The sequence below is a fragment of the Lycium barbarum genome, chromosome 6 (assembly GCF_019175385.1).
Source record: "Lycium barbarum isolate Lr01 chromosome 6, ASM1917538v2, whole genome shotgun sequence".
NCBI lineage: Eukaryota > Viridiplantae > Streptophyta > Magnoliopsida > Solanales > Solanaceae > Lycium > Lycium barbarum.
Window position 1 is genome coordinate 135,856,190 of NC_083342.1, and position 16,322 is coordinate 135,872,511.

Genomic DNA, 16,322 nt, shown 5'->3' on the forward strand with positions numbered 1-16,322 from the left:
AGTTTAAGAATATCAAGCAATTAAACAAAAATGCAACTTACGCATGTGCTAGGTCAGATGATTGTGTCTTTGAAATACAATTATGACGATCAAAGGTGTCTAATTGATCACTTGGTAAATTAAAGTATTTGAACTGTCAATAAGTGGTGACTTAAAAGAGGCTATCCGTGTTATCTTGCCTTAAAAATTGTTCACCCGCTCATATTAAACCATGGTTATGTGATATGTCAAGTAGGTTACTCATGTGTGTTTTAAAAAATACATTTACAATGATTTCACGTGTCTAAATGAAAATTTTCTAAATTTATGTAACTATTTTATTAAAAATATCAAGTTTAAAAGGCTATCTAAGTATTTAACCAAAAAAGGAACTTCTATTAAATTACAAGAATATAATGTATCAGTAAAATATTGTATCTCTTTTCTTTTTATATTTTATATATAAATTAAACACCGAATAGCAACTAGTCAGACATCCTCATAAGGGGGCTACACCTAAACAAACAAAAAGTAGAGGGGCGGAAAAAATAAAAGAAAAAGTTGGAACTATAAAAGCCACCAAAAGCATTTTATTAAAAAGCATCTTATTCGATCTTTTTAGTGAAGAAAAAGTTAAATAATTCAACAGACCCAAAATTATTTATAGAATTAGGGTTTTCTATTTAGCTATCTCTCCATTCATTCTTTCACTTTCACAGTTATATTCCTCCTCTCATAAGAGTCGTGTTAATTACTCAAAGCGCACTTCATTGGAATTCGATTGTTATTGATACACTGAATTTGAAACTAGTTTTAATAGATTGTGATTTGTGATTGGGGATTTAGCTGAATCAATCAATAAAAATCGAATCTTTTCCCCCTTTTTCGTTATTCAATTTTGTGAAGAATTAGGGTTTGTAAATACTATGTTGATCGCCGATATATCGGCGAGCTGATTCTCGTTTGTGAATTTAGGGTTTTGTATGGAAACTCGTAGCCGGAAGCGGGCGGAGGCCACCTCATCAGCGCCTTCTTCTTCTTCCTCTCCTGGTCCCACCACACGCGCCTCTAAACGCGCCCGTCTCTCCACCTCACGCGCCGCCGCCGCCAATTCAACCCCATCGTCGATCCCAACTCGTTCTCGTATCGCAACTCGCTCTCTAGACTCATCTACACCAATGGACGAATCTTCCGGGTCGGGTAGCCGAACCCGACGTGGTAAGAACCCTAACCCTAACCCCACCGATAATAATAATAATAATAGTAATTTGGATAAAGGTAAAGAGAAAGAACATGAGGTTAGAGTTAGGGATAGAGATAGAGATAGAGATAGGGAAGTTGGATTGAATATAGATTCTGGCGGTGGTGAGGATGATGATAATGATAGCGAAGGCGGTGTTGGGATATTACACCAGAATTTAACTTCAGCAAGTAGTGCACTACAAGGACTGTTAAGGAAATTAGGTGCTGGATTGGATGATTTACTCCCGAGTTCGGGGATGGGGTCTGGGTCATCATCGTCCCACCAGAACGGTCGGCATAAAAAGATATTAGCTGGTTTAAGGGCGGATGGCGAGGAAGGGAAACAAGTGGAAGCTTTGACTCAGTTGTGTGAGATGCTTTCTATTGGAACAGAAGACTCTTTGTCTACGTTTTCTGTGGATTCGTTTGTACCGGTACTTGTAGGACTGCTCAATAACGAGAACAATCCTGATATTATGCTTCTTGCTGCCCGGGCTCTTACGCACTTGGTTGATGTTTTGCCCTCTTCGTGTGCTGCTGTTGTCCATTATGGAGCTGTTTCATGCTTTGTAGCGCGGTTGCTTACAATTGAATACATGGACTTGGCTGAACAGGTGAGTGAATTAGTTTGTACATGTGTCCAACAAGGAAAAAAATGATCTTGGAAATTATACTCCCAGTATAACTAATCCATAACTATTATTTGCGGTCTCTATATTATCATCCTTGCATAAATAGGCCTTGAACCAAATAACCCCGAAGTGCTGTTTCTAATGTAGAACCATCATTATTATTTGCTAAGGATTGGTTTTTTAAAGCTGTGATGCTAATGTTTTACCTTTTAACAGTCTTTGCAAGCTCTAAAGAAGATATCTCAGGAACACCCCACTGCTTGTTTGAGGGCTGGTGCACTGATGGCTGTGCTTTCTTATCTCGATTTCTTTTCCACCGGTGTTCAGGTAGAAGAATTCTTTTCATGATTAACTCTACCATGATTTTTTGGAATTCGGTTTTAGTGAAATAAGCAATCTTCCAGCTTCTTTAAGTACGTATAGAATTATTTCTAACTGTTTCTATTCTTCAATAGAGAGTAGCATTAGCAACTGCCGCTAATATGTGCAAGAAGCTTCCTTCAGATGCTTCTGACTTTGTCATGGAAGCTGTTCCGCTTTTGACGAATCTCCTTCAATATCATGATGCAAAGGTGAGTCATCATCAATGTTATGCTCCCATTGCAGGAAGATATCTCCACTTCCCCAGCCCCTCCTATTTTGGCTAAACATCACTTTATTTTCTTTAATGTTATCCCTTGGTGCTTGTGTCTGCAGGTATTAGAGCATGCGTCTATCTGCTTGACCCGTATTGCTGAAGCATTTGCGTCATACCCGGAGAAGCTAGATGAACTTTGCAATCACGGACTTGTAACCCAAGCTGCATCCCTCATCTCAACCAGTAACTCTGGAGGTGGTCAGGCTTCACTCAGCACGTCAACCTATACAGTATGTTTAAATCTTCCATATGTCAGTTATTTACAAACTTGGTGGCTTTATTCTTACTTGATAAGGCTTGCAGGGTTTAATCAGGCTTCTTTCGACATGTGCTAGTGGCTCTCCACTAGGAACTAAAACTTTACTGCTGCTTGGTATAAGTGGAATACTCAAGGATATTCTATCAGGTTCTGGTCTTGTGGCCACTGTGTCTGTGTCACCTGCCTTGAGCAAACCTCCGGAACAGGTATGAATCACTAGTTTTTGTTTTTATTCATGCTACAATTGTTAGCGTTTCTTGTAGACAAATTGGAACAAGTAGTGCATATTGAATATAGAAACCTGTAACATTGAAAGATAGTTTATTATTTGGCATATTTTCCTGCAGAAAGGTTAGATTGCTCTGCTATGCTTTGTAGTCTTAAGTTACTATACCCCTCTTTCTTTTGTAAGTCAATTTATCTGTAGGTGGGAAGAGATGTCCTATGAGGAGTTTTTCATGCTTGATGACTGATTTTAGATAACAATATAGCTTCTCTCAATTTTCCAACTCCAATATCACATTCCGACAGTCAATTCTTCTCTCGAATAAACGGGCTATAGGAAAACCACCAACGAATACAATCCAAGGACTCGAGTCCCTCTTAATTCCTCTCTGGAGTAAATTAAGATTTCATCCCAAAGGATTCACTGTCAAACATATACAATAGGTATTAATTCAAGAAACTAAGTCTAAGCTAGTACATCATCAAGTTTTGATAAAGAAAAAATACTCCATGAAGGAATTCATATCATAAATCATGGAAATTAAGAGTTGGAAACTTAACAACCCTATAAGGAGACTGGAGTCTAGCCAAGTTCCTTGGCTCAAAGCTTCAATATACTACTCCAAAATTAAAGATACCTAGCTTATGGGATGAGCATATATATAGGGATGTCAACAAGACCAAAATATCCGTAAAAGTACAAATTCTGTCGGCCATATGCCTGACTTTATGTGCTATAGCGCAGATATCATGTACCATGATCCTGTTCCACTTTGCTTTGAGGCTGCATTACATATCCGTGGTGTGCTAGGCAGTCTTCTCGCTCTATCTTTACTGCCTTTTGGGCTGTACTTTTCCTTCCCCTTTGAACATGGATTACCGGGTTATGCACCTTTAACATACATATACCAAATTACCTGAAGTTAGTACATTAACCGTCCAAATTAATTAAATTAAATCAGAAGTCCACCAAACACGTCCAAAAAGTATCACATTCATCATGTTTGACTATTATATCTAAACTAATCATTTAACTCATCATCTTCTGAGAACAAGGTAGTATCATCACAATGTGTTGGTCCTCATTTTTAAGCCAGGATTCAGTTACCCATATAGTGTCGGTGTCTTAGAAAGCTTAACTATTATGTCCAAAAAAACTGTCCAAATGCCTGCTTGATGTCCTAGTGGGGAACTGGAGATCACCAACTTTTTATTGGGACTGATATCAGTGAAGGTGATTTTCAGCTTATCGAGAGATCTGCTGTTTTAACCTCGGTGGATATTGAATATTCAAATGTAGTATTCTAGAATGTCAATCAAGTATTAGGGGTAATTGGTAAAACAACCTTCTAATGTAAGGGTTAGAACACCCCATGGTTTTCTTGTGAAACTTTTCTTAGTACTTGAAGACTCTCAAATTGTTTGTCACTGATATCAGTTAAACGTTAATAGTGTAAATATGACTATGTAATTGAACTCGCCATGTTCAGAACCATCTAAAATATTTCAAGAGCTTCCAATTGCAATTTGGCACCTGGAGTACGTTATGAAGAACCTTATTGCTTTAATTTTTTTCTAATGTTTTGTTCCTCTAGTTGGCTTGGTTCTCTTGTGAAGTAAGATGACAATCTCACTCCTTACTGGTTTAATGTTACTCTTGTTGCAAAAATCGTCTGGTTTCATGGAAGCTGGTGCTTGGGCAAATGTCACGAAACCATGCCTTTCATTTGCTGTGTACTAACTGATTTTCCTGAGGGCTGCTTCTATCTCTTGTATTGACCTTAAATATATTTCCCCGCTGTTAGATTTTTGAGATCGTGAACCTGGCAAATGAGCTCCTTCCTCCGCTGCCTCAAGGAACCATCTCTCTTCCAACCGGCACTAGTTTGCTCATTAAAGGTTCTACTATGAAGAAATCTTCTGCTAGTGGTTCTACCAAACAGGAGGACACGAATCCATCTTCTCAGGAGGTTTCAGCTCGAGAAAAATTATTGAATGATCAACCTAAACTTCTGCAACAATTTGGAATAGATCTTCTTCCTGTGCTGATCCAGGTTAGTATTACTGCCACCATCTTACAACTGCCATGGCGGAGATTTACGAGATGAAACCCTGTTGTTTTGCTCGTCAGGTATATGGATCCAGTGTGAATAGTGCAGTTCGCCACAAGTGTCTCTCAGCTATTGGAAAACTTATGTATTTCAGCAGTGCAAATATGATTCAGTCTCTAAATAACGTCACTAACATATCAAGGTATGAATATAAGCAAATACAGCTTGCAATTTTTCTTCAGGTGTTGATCTGGGATGGAATGTTTACCCAAGGAACATATCTTTTATATGCATCATATTTCCTTTGGTAATGAAAGTAGTGCTTCTTTTGTGGTACCTATGTAGTTTCTTGGCTGGAGTATTGGCCTGGAAGGATCCTCAAGTGCTGGTGCCTGCTCTTCAAGTGGCAGAAATTCTAATGGAAAAGCTTCCTGAAATTTTTGCCAAGATGTTTGTGCGAGAGGGTGTTGTTCATGCTGTAGATGCTCTGATATTGTCTTCCTCCCATGGTTCCGCTACTTCCCAGCCATCATCTGCTGAGAAGGACAATGATTGTATACCCGGGTCATCCCGTTCTAGACGTAATCGACGTCGTGGCAGCAATTCAAATACAGATGCAAGTTCGGTTGAGGATCCTAAGACTACAGTCCCAGGGAGTGGATCACCACCAAACTCGTTGGAAATTCCGAAGACCAGTTCTAGCCTTCGTATGGCAGTCAGTGCAGGCGCTAAATCTTTCAAAGATAAATACTTCCCTTCAGATTCAGGGGCTACTGAGGTTGGTGTTACAGATGATCTTCTACGATTGAAGAATCTCTGTATGAAGTTGAACGCTGGTGTTGATGAACAAATATCTAAACCTAAAGGAAAATCAAAAGCTTCTGTTCCTCGGTTTGGGGATATTTCTGCCAGTAAGGAAGAGACCTTGGACGGACTGGTAGCTTCCATGCTGGGGGAGCTCAGCAAAGGGGATGGTGTATCAACTTTTGAGTTCATTGGAAGTGGAGTTGTTGCATCTTTGCTGAACTATTTTACATGCGGATATTTTTCAAAGGAAAGAATCTCAGATGCTAATTTGTCTAGGCTTCGACAACAAGCAATCAGAAGATACAAGTCTTTTATTGCAGTTGCCCTTCCTTCTAGTGTTGGTGGAGATGTGGTTCCCATGACTGTTTTGGTTCAAAAGCTTCAAAATGCCTTATCTTCCCTGGAGCGTTTCCCTGTCGTGCTGAGTCACTCTTCAAGATCATCTTCTGGAAATGCACGACTTTCTTCAGGTTTAAGTGCTTTGTCACAACCATTCAAGCTACGCCTTTGCAGAGCTCAAGGAGACAAGACCCTCCGTGACTACTCTTCAAATGTTGTGCTGATCGATCCTTTAGCAAGTTTAGCGGCTATTGAAGACTTTCTTTGGCCTCGAGTTCAGCGAGTTGAGTCTGGTCAAAAGGCCTTGGCATCAGTAGGCAAATCTGAGTCCGGGACCACCGCTGCAGGAGTTGGTGCTTCATGCCCATCGACTTCTACTCCAGCTTCTGGAACTCGTCGCACACGATCTAGGTCAGCGGTTAATATAAATGACAGTGCAAAGAAAGACCCACCACAGGAAAAAAATGGAAGTTCATCCAAGGGCAAAGGAAAGGCTATTCTAAAGCCTACTCAAGATGGCAGGGGACCCCAGACAAGAAATGCGGCTAGAAGACGAGCAGCATTGGATAAAGAAGCAGAGGTGAAACCTGTGAACGGGGAATCTAGTTCTGAGGTATATTTCTTCACACATTTCTTTACTTTGTTGAAGATCATTGTTTAAAAATAGCAAATTCTGGAAAATGATATAAATGAAAAGAATATAAGAAAAAAAGTTTCAAATGAACAAGGACAAATATGATTGAAATTAGTATTTAGTACATCATCTTCAGAGTAATTCTTTATTATATCCGTCAAAATGAAGGAAATAACCTTTATACAAATATCATTCAGAAATAGCATAAAAGAAAAAAGGATATAAGTGGAACAATTTTTTTTTTTTAATATTTCCACTGTAATAACAAAAGCTCTAGTTGGGCTCTGGTCTTGCATTTATAAGTAGGCAAAATGGTCTTTTTTGACCTACTCTCATGTTCTCTAACATAAGAGTTTAACATAGTGGTCAGTGAAGTGTACAGTTACCATTTTAAATAAGAAACATAGTGGTCACTGGTCAGTGTAGTGAACACAAATCTTGGAGACCGTGATTCACATCCTACAGAGAGAAAAATATTAAGGTAATTTCTTCCAATTTGCCTAAGCCTTCTTGGTAGGTAGGGTTACTTGGTAGGTGTGCTGATGGGAGGTAGCGTGCTGATGGGAGGTAGCAGACACCTGGTAGAATAGTCGTCGAGGATACCGCCTTTTAAAAATACCATGTTTCTCCAATTCCCCATTGAAAAAGCCCTCCCAGGAGAGGATATTCTATCAATGCCGGATCAGTATTGTCTTTTTATCCAATCCCACCTTTGATATCCAGCGACTTAACAGCCTCTTAGTTGTCACTATGTGTTTCCGTATTTCTTCCTGTAAACTTGAGATATTTATAACTTTATAGCAAAAGAAAATACTTCCTCCCAAATAATAACGTGGTTTGGGAGTATGAGGTGAAACTTCTCAACTTTTTAGATTGATTTTGGACAGTGATCCACTGATTCTCGAAAAATAACATGTATTTGCAGACCTTAGAAGTATCATAGACAAAACATGTTTAGAAAAATATATTTAGATGTGTTGAAAATCATAGTACAAGAGGCATTTTTCATATGAAATGGTATAAGAGGGGCCAGACATATGCAAAGGTGTAGGTATGCCTCAAGAAACCCTGCAAATCTCGGGATGGTGTTGATCAAACTCGAGAGAGAGAGAGATAACACTCAATAAAGGGATCAGTGCTGGAAAGCAGTGTGAGTGTCATTGTAGTTCTTTTTATCAGATTTGAAGCTTGGTATAACTAGCTGCACTGTGAAATGATGTCATGGACATCCACATGGTGGGTTCTTGATGGTCATTTAATCAACACGGTTCTTATGTAACAAGCATTTCTTTTAGATGCTCACCTTGAGAGAGCTGAAATCTTTAGGAATATATCCTTGAAGAATTCTGTTTCAACTTTTAATGATGCTTGTATGCACACTTAGTCGGAGAGAGAGAGAGATTAAAGAAGATTTTGTAGTTGGAGCTGAACAAGCAGAATAATAGATGATTGAATATTATCACTGCAGCTAAGGTTGAGTATTATCATTGCACCTAAGAGACAAATAGACGGAAGGTCTTATTTTTCATTTTGCTTGCATGTCTTGCTAATTTTTCTTTGATGTATTTAGGCTGACTGATAAATTAATGACATGATTTAGCTTTCTGAATCTTGAGTTATATTATGAATTACTTATGTGTCTCTCTTCAACATTTTTAGATAAAGCTCGCTCTTGAACTAATGGTTTCATTTATTGAAATGAAACAGAAATGCTTATTCAAAATATTGATTGTTTATTTGTGAATCCTTTTGCTTCAACTTTTCATCTCCTGGGTGGTTGCTGGTTTGCATGAAAACATGAACCTTTACATCCCACTGCTTTTTGTGATGTTTAGGATGATGAGTTGGATTTGTCACCTGTTGACATTGATGATGCTTTGGTCATTGAGGATGAAGATATATCTGATGATGATGAAGATGACCAAGATGATGTAAGCTATTGAAACTCTCCATGTTCTTTAAATTTTGGGTTCTGCCATCCTCAATTTACTTTGGTCGTTGAGAGCTAGGTTGCTCGGACTCTTCAAAATTGTCAGCGCGTGCATGTAGGATCCTCCATAAGTAGTGCATTCTTGGAGGATTCCACACGGGTGCGGCAACATTTTGCGAGACTCGGAGCAACATAGGTTGAGAGCATATTTGCGTCCCCAAATGTGCATGTTTTCAGTGGTTTCTCCACAAATCAACTCGAGCAGCTCTTTTAATGTTATATGCAGCTGTATTAAGATGCTTTTCTGAAATTGTTGCCAATGCTTTAGGTGTTGGGAGATGATTCTCTTCCCGTTTGCATGCCGGACAAAGTTCATGATGTCAAATTGGGTGATTCTTCGGAAGATAGTCCTGCCGCACTGACGCCAAATGATAGCCAGACAAATGCTGGTGGTGGTTCTAGCAGCAGAGCTGCTTCTGCCCAGGGATCTGATTCTGTTGAGTTCAGGAGTGGGAGTTCTTATGGTTCAAGGGGTGCAATGTCCTTTGCTGCTGCTGCCATGGCTGGACTTGCATCTGCGAACGGTAGAGGTGCGAGAGGAGCTAGAGATCGTCATGGACGCCCTCTATTTAGCACTAGCGATCCGCCCAAACTAGTGTTTTCTGCAGGCGGAAAGCAGCTTAATAGGCACTTGACTATCTACCAGGCTATCCAGCGGCAGCTTGTCCTTGATGAGGATGATGAAGAGAGGTATGGTGGCACTGACTTTCTTTCTAGTGACGGAAGCAGACTTTGGGGTGATATTTACACTATCACATACCAAAGAGCTGACAGTCATGCAGAGAGGTCTACGAAAGGGGAGGGGAGCTCAACTTCCACCAAATCTAATAAAGCTAGTTCTTCAGCAAGTGCCGATGCAGATCCCTCATTGCATCGAGCATCATTGTTAGATAGCATATTACAGGGAGAACTCCCTTGTGATATGGAGAAAAGCAATTCTACTTACAACATTTTGGCCCTGTTACGTGTAGTGGAGGGATTAAACCAGCTGGCCCCACGGTTACGCGTTCAGTCAGTTATTGATGATTTCTCTGAAGGGAAAAAATTAAGTTTAGATGAGCTTAATGGTACTGGGGTCAAAATTCCCTCGGAGGAATTTGTCAACAGCAAGCTCACTCCAAAGTTGGCCCGACAGATTCAGGATGCCTTAGCCCTTTGTAGTGGGTCTCTTCCGTCATGGTGTTACCAGCTGACAAGGTCCTGTCCATTTCTTTTTCCATTTGAGACTCGGCGCCAGTACTTCTATTCAACAGCCTTTGGATTATCTAGGGCTTTATATCGGCTTCAACAGCAGCAAGGCGCAGATGGTAATGGATCTACAAATGAGAGAGAAGTCAGGGTTGGGAGATTACAGCGCCAGAAAGTCCGTGTCTCTAGGAATCACATTCTGGATTCTGCTGCAAAAGTAATGGAGATGTACTCTAGCCAAAAAGCTGTTCTTGAGGTTGAATATTTCGGTGAAGTTGGCACTGGTTTGGGCCCAACCCTGGAATTCTATACCCTTTTAAGTCGTGATCTGCAAAAAGTTGGACTGGGAATGTGGAGAACAAATTCCTCGTCAAGTGAATATTCGATGGAAGTGGGCGTAGATGGAAAATCAAGCGGGGGTGATAAAGAACTTGTCCAAGCACCTTTTGGATTATTCCCACGTCCCTGGCCATCAACTGTTGATACTGCAGGTGGCAGCCAATTCCCAAAGGTAATTGAATATTTCAGATTGCTAGGACGTGTGATGGCGAAAGCACTTCAAGATGGGCGGCTTTTGGACCTCCCTCTTTCAACTGCATTTTACAAGCTTGTCCTTGGCCAGGTAAGGGCTTCTCTCTATTTTTCATTTTGAACATGATTACCTCCTAAGATCAAGTTGTTGCATTTACCTTTGTATTTTTGTTTTTCTTTCCTAACGTTTCTGTGCAACACTGCAGGAGCTTGATCTGTATGATATTCTCTCTTTTGATGCTGAGTTAGGAAAGACTTTGCAAGAGTTGCAAGCTCTTGTTAGTCGTAAACTATATCTAGAATCAATTGGAGGCCAGGGCCAAGAAAACGTTAATGATTTGCATTTTCGTGGGACCCCAGTTGAGGATCTTTGTTTAGATTTCACACTCCCAGGCTATCCTGAATATGTTCTGAAAGCAAGCGATGAGAATGTATGCTACTTTTCCTTGGATGCAATTCTATCTTTTTGTCCTTTTTCTTTTTATCATTTTGTTTGATTTGTATACTTCAATTGGAACCTGCAGGTGGATCTTAGTAACTTGGAAGAATATGTTTCTTTGGTGGTTGATGCTGCTGTGAATACCGGAATTGGGCGGCAGATGGAAGCATTTAGATCTGGCTTCAATCAGGTTTGTTGGCATCATGGGATTTTTGATATTTAGCAGCTAAATTGGTGTAACTTCCACTTAATGAATTCATCAGCTACTTAATACATCTTGATATCATCACTTATCTGATGATAGTGAAATAACTTTTAGGCTCCACAACTTGCAGGTTTTTGACATTTCAGCTCTGCAAATATTCTCTCCTACTGAGTTGGACTACCTGCTTTGTGGCCGTAAAGAGTTATGGAAGGTAGTGTTTTGTTTCTCATGAACCCAGTATAGCACAGTGTGAAACTTGTATACTCGTTAATTTCTGGCTTTTATTGAATCCCAATCTTTTGTGTATGCAGGCTGAGACGCTTGTAGATCATATCAAGTTTGATCATGGATATACAGCCAAGAGCCCCGCCATTGTTTATGTAAGTTTGTTCTTCAGGTGTCAGTGGAAGTGTATTGCCTGAGACAGTAATGTTATCAAGCTAGTTTTCTTCTATGTCATGTATTGGCTCAAACTGATAATTTACTTCTGATCAGTTACTAGAGATCATGGGAGAGTTCACTCCTGAGCAGCAACGAGCGTTCTGTCAGTTTGTCACTGGTGCTCCCCGGCTTCCTCCAGGTGGTCTGGCTGTGCTCAATCCTAAGCTGACAATAGTGAGGAAGGTATGGTTGTGGTTGGCTAAAATACTTATTCGTGCCTGTTAATTCTCTCTGTGGTGGCTGACCGTCATATCTTTTGAACAGCATTCATCTAGTGCTAGCAATACAGCATCAAATGGTAATATGCCATCAGAATCTGCAGACGAGGACTTACCTAGTGTGATGACATGTGCTAACTACCTGAAACTGCCTCCCTATTCTACTAAGGTATGATTTCTCCTGAATCCATCCGCTGTTAGCTGTGGAAACTTTTCCCCGCATCTGCTTTGGTGTGAGGGTAGTCATCTGCTTTCCTATTGCAGTTTTAGATTGTTTCCGACCCTTGTTCTCTCTCTCTCGGAAGGGTCAAATGAATTTCTGAATTTTTAAATTTCTCTGCAGGAAATAATGTACAAAAAGTTACTCTATGCTATCAATGAAGGCCAAGGATCTTTTGATTTATCATAAGTCACCTGACAAATGGACTTGTGTATACCAACTTGGAAATTATTGGTGTCTGGTCCCTCAATAAAGGTGGCTCTGGCCCATCCTCAACTTACAACACATAGGTTTGTATGCATCAGAATCTGCTGTTGAATCTTTATCTAGTTATTCCTTTTCAACCACATTGCTCTATTTTTGATTGTTAGTTTCATTACGCAGGGTTATTTGTTGAGATTTTAAAATGAAGGATTTTTTTTTTTTGAGCCATGCATTTATTTTTGCTGATTTAACTGCCTTTAACTATTTTGCTGTTTCCAGATTATTTAACTCCAGATTGTGTGTGTTGGCTGCTTTATTTCACAGCTGACATAGGCGCGTCGAATGATGAGGATGGGAATTTTTTTCTGCCGGAGTTCTTTTGCTACAAATGGTGTAAATACGTAGGAAGATTATTTTCTTTCAAATTTTGACTTTTCAAGGTCTTGCGGCACATACATGTAAGGGCACCATGATGTTGCCTTCGTTTAGCCTTCTCGCAGATATGATAAATGTTGTTTCTTTTGACATTCCAGTTATTAGTAATATAATCCAATAAATTGGCCAACTTAGCTGAGGTTCACAACCTGCATGTCACTAATGAGATTTAAAAGTGTTGCCTGTTAGTTTAAAACAGAAGTTACACGCTTACTGTCCAAGAACAAATTTTAACTTGGAGTAGAAGAAAAGGGAATAATGGTTTTGGAGTTCATATATGAGGTGATCACTCTCTTTTACCGTGTTCTTAAATCTTTATAAATGTGTTGATATTTGGGACACCAGGGTTTACTGAAGTACGTTAATACATTTTCAGACTAAAATTTGGGAATTTTCTAGAAAAACTCTTAAGGAGGAGGAAAATCATGTCACCTCCAAACGCACGCATCAGCCCTTAGAATTTGTGCATAAACAGTCATAAAGGATAAAGCACCGAAACCAACATAAAGGGAGGTAATCTAAATGAAATTATCCTTCACACCTTGGCGTGTTATAGGCCAAGTACCTTATGCATTATCACTGGATTTTCCCATGAGGTACTACGTGTGTAGGATAGATCCGAAGGCTCTGAGGACGTGAATGGTGTGGCATACTAGATGAAATAATCCTATTACAGTATAAAATTTATTGGGCGTTTGGCCATAGAATAGAAAGAGTTTTAGGTGTTTCTTAAAATTTGTATTTGAAATTTTCATAGTCAAAAGCTAATTTTCAAATATGTGATTTTTTTTTTTTTTTTTGAAAAAAAGTGAATAATTCTCATGATCAAACGGATCCTTCATGTTTTATTCAGTGTTTGGTATATATTTTGAATCTTACATAGCAAATTCCTATACAGTTTAACATTCCAATTAACTCGGTATATAATTTTGTACCAAGTAACAAAATATGGATCAAACACCACGAAATAAAAGTGACAATTAAATACGTATTTTAGATCTTTATCTTATGTCTTTTATTTTCACTAATGCTTTAAAAAATAATTTTACATTTTACTTTCATATAATTAAATTTCTACCTAATGTTACGGTCAGCTTTTACACTCGCGCATAAAAGCTTCTTGAATGGGAATTAGGAAACCAATTTAAAGGTTAATTTTTGAAAAGATCTTTAAATAAAAATTCAGAGAATGGGTAAGGGTTCTAGTGATCTCCCGAGGAAGGTTTTAAGTACCTCAGTATTAAGGATCCGCGCAATGCAGTTTACCCACAGATCTACCATTTTATGACTAAAAATTTGTATAACTTGTTTGTAAAATGTGTTTAAATAGTCACATGTATAAAGTTTGAAAGAAGACTTATTCATGGCTAATTAGTTAGAAAAGGAAGTGCATTTTTTTTGGAAAAAAATGAGCTTTAGGGATGTTTTAAAAAAATGAGCTTTAGGGATGTTTTACTTTGGAAAATCATTTTTAGCGTTTCAACCATATCTTTACTCCAATTAATGAATTAAGTCTATAATTAGCTAATTATGAAGGAATAAATCTCTTCAAAATGTGTACTGTTTATTAAGACTTTTAATTATAGATATAACTCAACGTCTCATTACGTTAATGAATTTCCTTGTTTATAACCAAAGAGAAAACCTCCTTTAAGTTATTTGACAAGTACTCAGGCTTTATTACATAAAACAAGTTCACTTCTAAATATTTGGAAATCATTTTGGACCTTAACTTTTTTTTTTTTTTTTTTTTTAACATCTGGTGAACTTTGGAGAAAGTATTTGGACTTTGATGGCCCATTTAAATCTCTTTATTTCTCATGACAAAGGGAGTATCTCCCATTTTAATTCTGAAAACTCTTCTGGCACTCGAACCCAAATTTTGAAATCACACCCCTCAAAATGTATCCTTATTTTAATGTTCAACACTATTTCCAGGAAAATTGCTTTGTTTATGAACACTTTTGCGACTTTGTTTAAAACAACAAAATTGTAATAAGACACCATTTAATCGTTGTGGCGACTACAATGTTCACACTCTGCTGGGGGATAACATCTGGTTTAAGTAAGAGTTAGTCAATTTACACAAATGAAAATGTACTAAAGTAGAGATAGAAATAACTAGATTGGGCTTGGCCCATTTCTGCCACTCTTCATTTGCTGCTGCTTTGCACTTGGGCTTTGAGCCCAAAATCCTTTTTGCTACTCGGCTGATGGGGGCTGACTCGATATCGATATTATGTTGGGGCGAGGCCCAACACATAATGAGGGAAATGAAGAGTCCGTTTGACTCGAATGAGAGAGTCATGCACAAAAAATAAAGAAAAAAGGATTAGCAAGAGAGAAGGGGAGATTGATGTTAACTAAACTCAACTAATAATAAGTATGCTAACATGTATTTCGTATACTGAACACCCCGAAAGAAATAGTTCTATATGATAGATAAGAAGGAGATATGGAAAATAAAATGGTACTATTAACTAACTTTTCAGCAAAGTTGAAAATTTAAAGAGATTTCTCCATGGACCTCGAACCCTAAAAAAAAGTAGCATGCTGGCAGATAGAAAAACTTGGACAAGCATGAAGACAAAACGAACTATTTGTGCACTTAAATCTAGCTGAAGAAAAGGAAAAGCCTAAAAACGCACAAACATAGAAATTACTGTAGCATAATAATGTTAAATTAACACGTTGTTCCTGATAACCAACTAGACCTCTAACACTTCTTTAAGCACAACTAAACAGAAGGAGAAAGCAAATAAAATGTAAAAAGGAAGAGATAGCCAAAATAAGTTCTAAGTTGAAACCTTTAGACTTGCACCTTTATAAAAATGATCAGCCATTTCAAGCAAATAAAGGACAGCAAACAGCTAATTTAAACACATTAGTTTCGTAGGCAAAAACATTCCCAGAACCTCATAATAAGGGGTAAAGACTTTGGAAAATCACACTAAACCATAATCACGCTTTCTTAAACAGTACAATGAAGAAAAAACTGGGAAGGAAACATTGTTGAACTTAGCTAGCTGATTTAAATTAGTGACAAAAACTCAACAGAAAGATCCTTCTAAACTTAGAACATTGAAACTTAGTCATTACTTCGGAAAAAAGAACATTTGAACCTTTAAATAGTAGTAACAGTATTTAGACTCTCCTGGTTATTACTTAATCACATTCAAACAAGAATTCCGAGCAGATCAATTTGCGCAAACCAACATTCCGAAAATAGAGGCAAACTTAAGAAGATCAATGTGTAAGAATAAAATAATTTCTCAAATCACATCTTAAGTTAAACACCTGCCAAAGGGAAAGATCGACCTCTATCTTCACCAACAACAAATGTTTTCCAGAAAGTAGACTAGGACTTCAAATGAAGAGTGAATCACCTCATTTATCAAAATACTAAAGCTAGGAAGTAAACTAGTTTGAGAATTTGGCCAACTAAACTAGTAATAATATTAAACTAAATGAACATGGAGACTTGAGTTTCGAAAGGAAGATTCAGCCTATTCACATTCACACAACACTACTAACTTGTAAACAAAATAGAAAGTCAATACATCAATTGTTAGCTTAACCTCTACATAACTTAATCTTGAAAGCATGATATGTTTAATCGTAAGGCCTAAATGAACGAACTTTACAG

The 16,322-nt window shown here is 38.2% G+C and overlaps 1 protein-coding gene across 2 annotated transcripts; it reads left to right on the forward strand.

Moving 5' to 3' along the window:
• Window positions 1–596: 596 nt before the first annotated feature.
• On the forward strand, window positions 597–12,810 carry LOC132599324 (E3 ubiquitin-protein ligase UPL3-like). Of its 2 annotated transcripts, none has more exons than XM_060312637.1 (18): window positions 597–1,835; window positions 2,070–2,180; window positions 2,309–2,425; window positions 2,550–2,720; window positions 2,794–2,955; window positions 4,780–5,028; window positions 5,106–5,227; window positions 5,371–6,784; window positions 8,641–8,736; window positions 9,064–10,605; window positions 10,721–10,945; window positions 11,039–11,143; window positions 11,289–11,369; window positions 11,470–11,538; window positions 11,654–11,782; window positions 11,864–11,986; window positions 12,161–12,327; window positions 12,521–12,810. In XM_060312637.1, exons 1-17 carry the CDS (start codon window positions 963–965, stop codon window positions 12,224–12,226), a joined length of 5,655 nt encoding a protein of 1,884 aa, XP_060168620.1. In that variant the 5' UTR covers window positions 597–962; the 3' UTR covers window positions 12,227–12,327; window positions 12,521–12,810. The 2 variants fall into 2 exon arrangements, with proteins under 2 accessions (XP_060168620.1, XP_060168621.1); XM_060312638.1 differs by having other exon boundaries at window positions 12,566–12,810.
• Window positions 12,811–16,322: the final 3,512 nt, after the last annotated feature.

Coding starts and splice junctions, on each gene's coding strand:
- LOC132599324 (XM_060312637.1), top strand. CDS start 963: ATGGAAACTCGTAGCCGGAAGCGGGCGGAGGCCACCTCATCAGCGCCT. Junction 5,029..5,105: donor TTCTTCCTGTGCTGATCCAG/GTTAGTATTACT, acceptor TTTGCTCGTCAG/GTATATGGATCCAGTGTGAA. Junction 5,228..5,370: donor AACGTCACTAACATATCAAG/GTATGAATATAA, acceptor GTACCTATGTAG/TTTCTTGGCTGGAGTATTGG.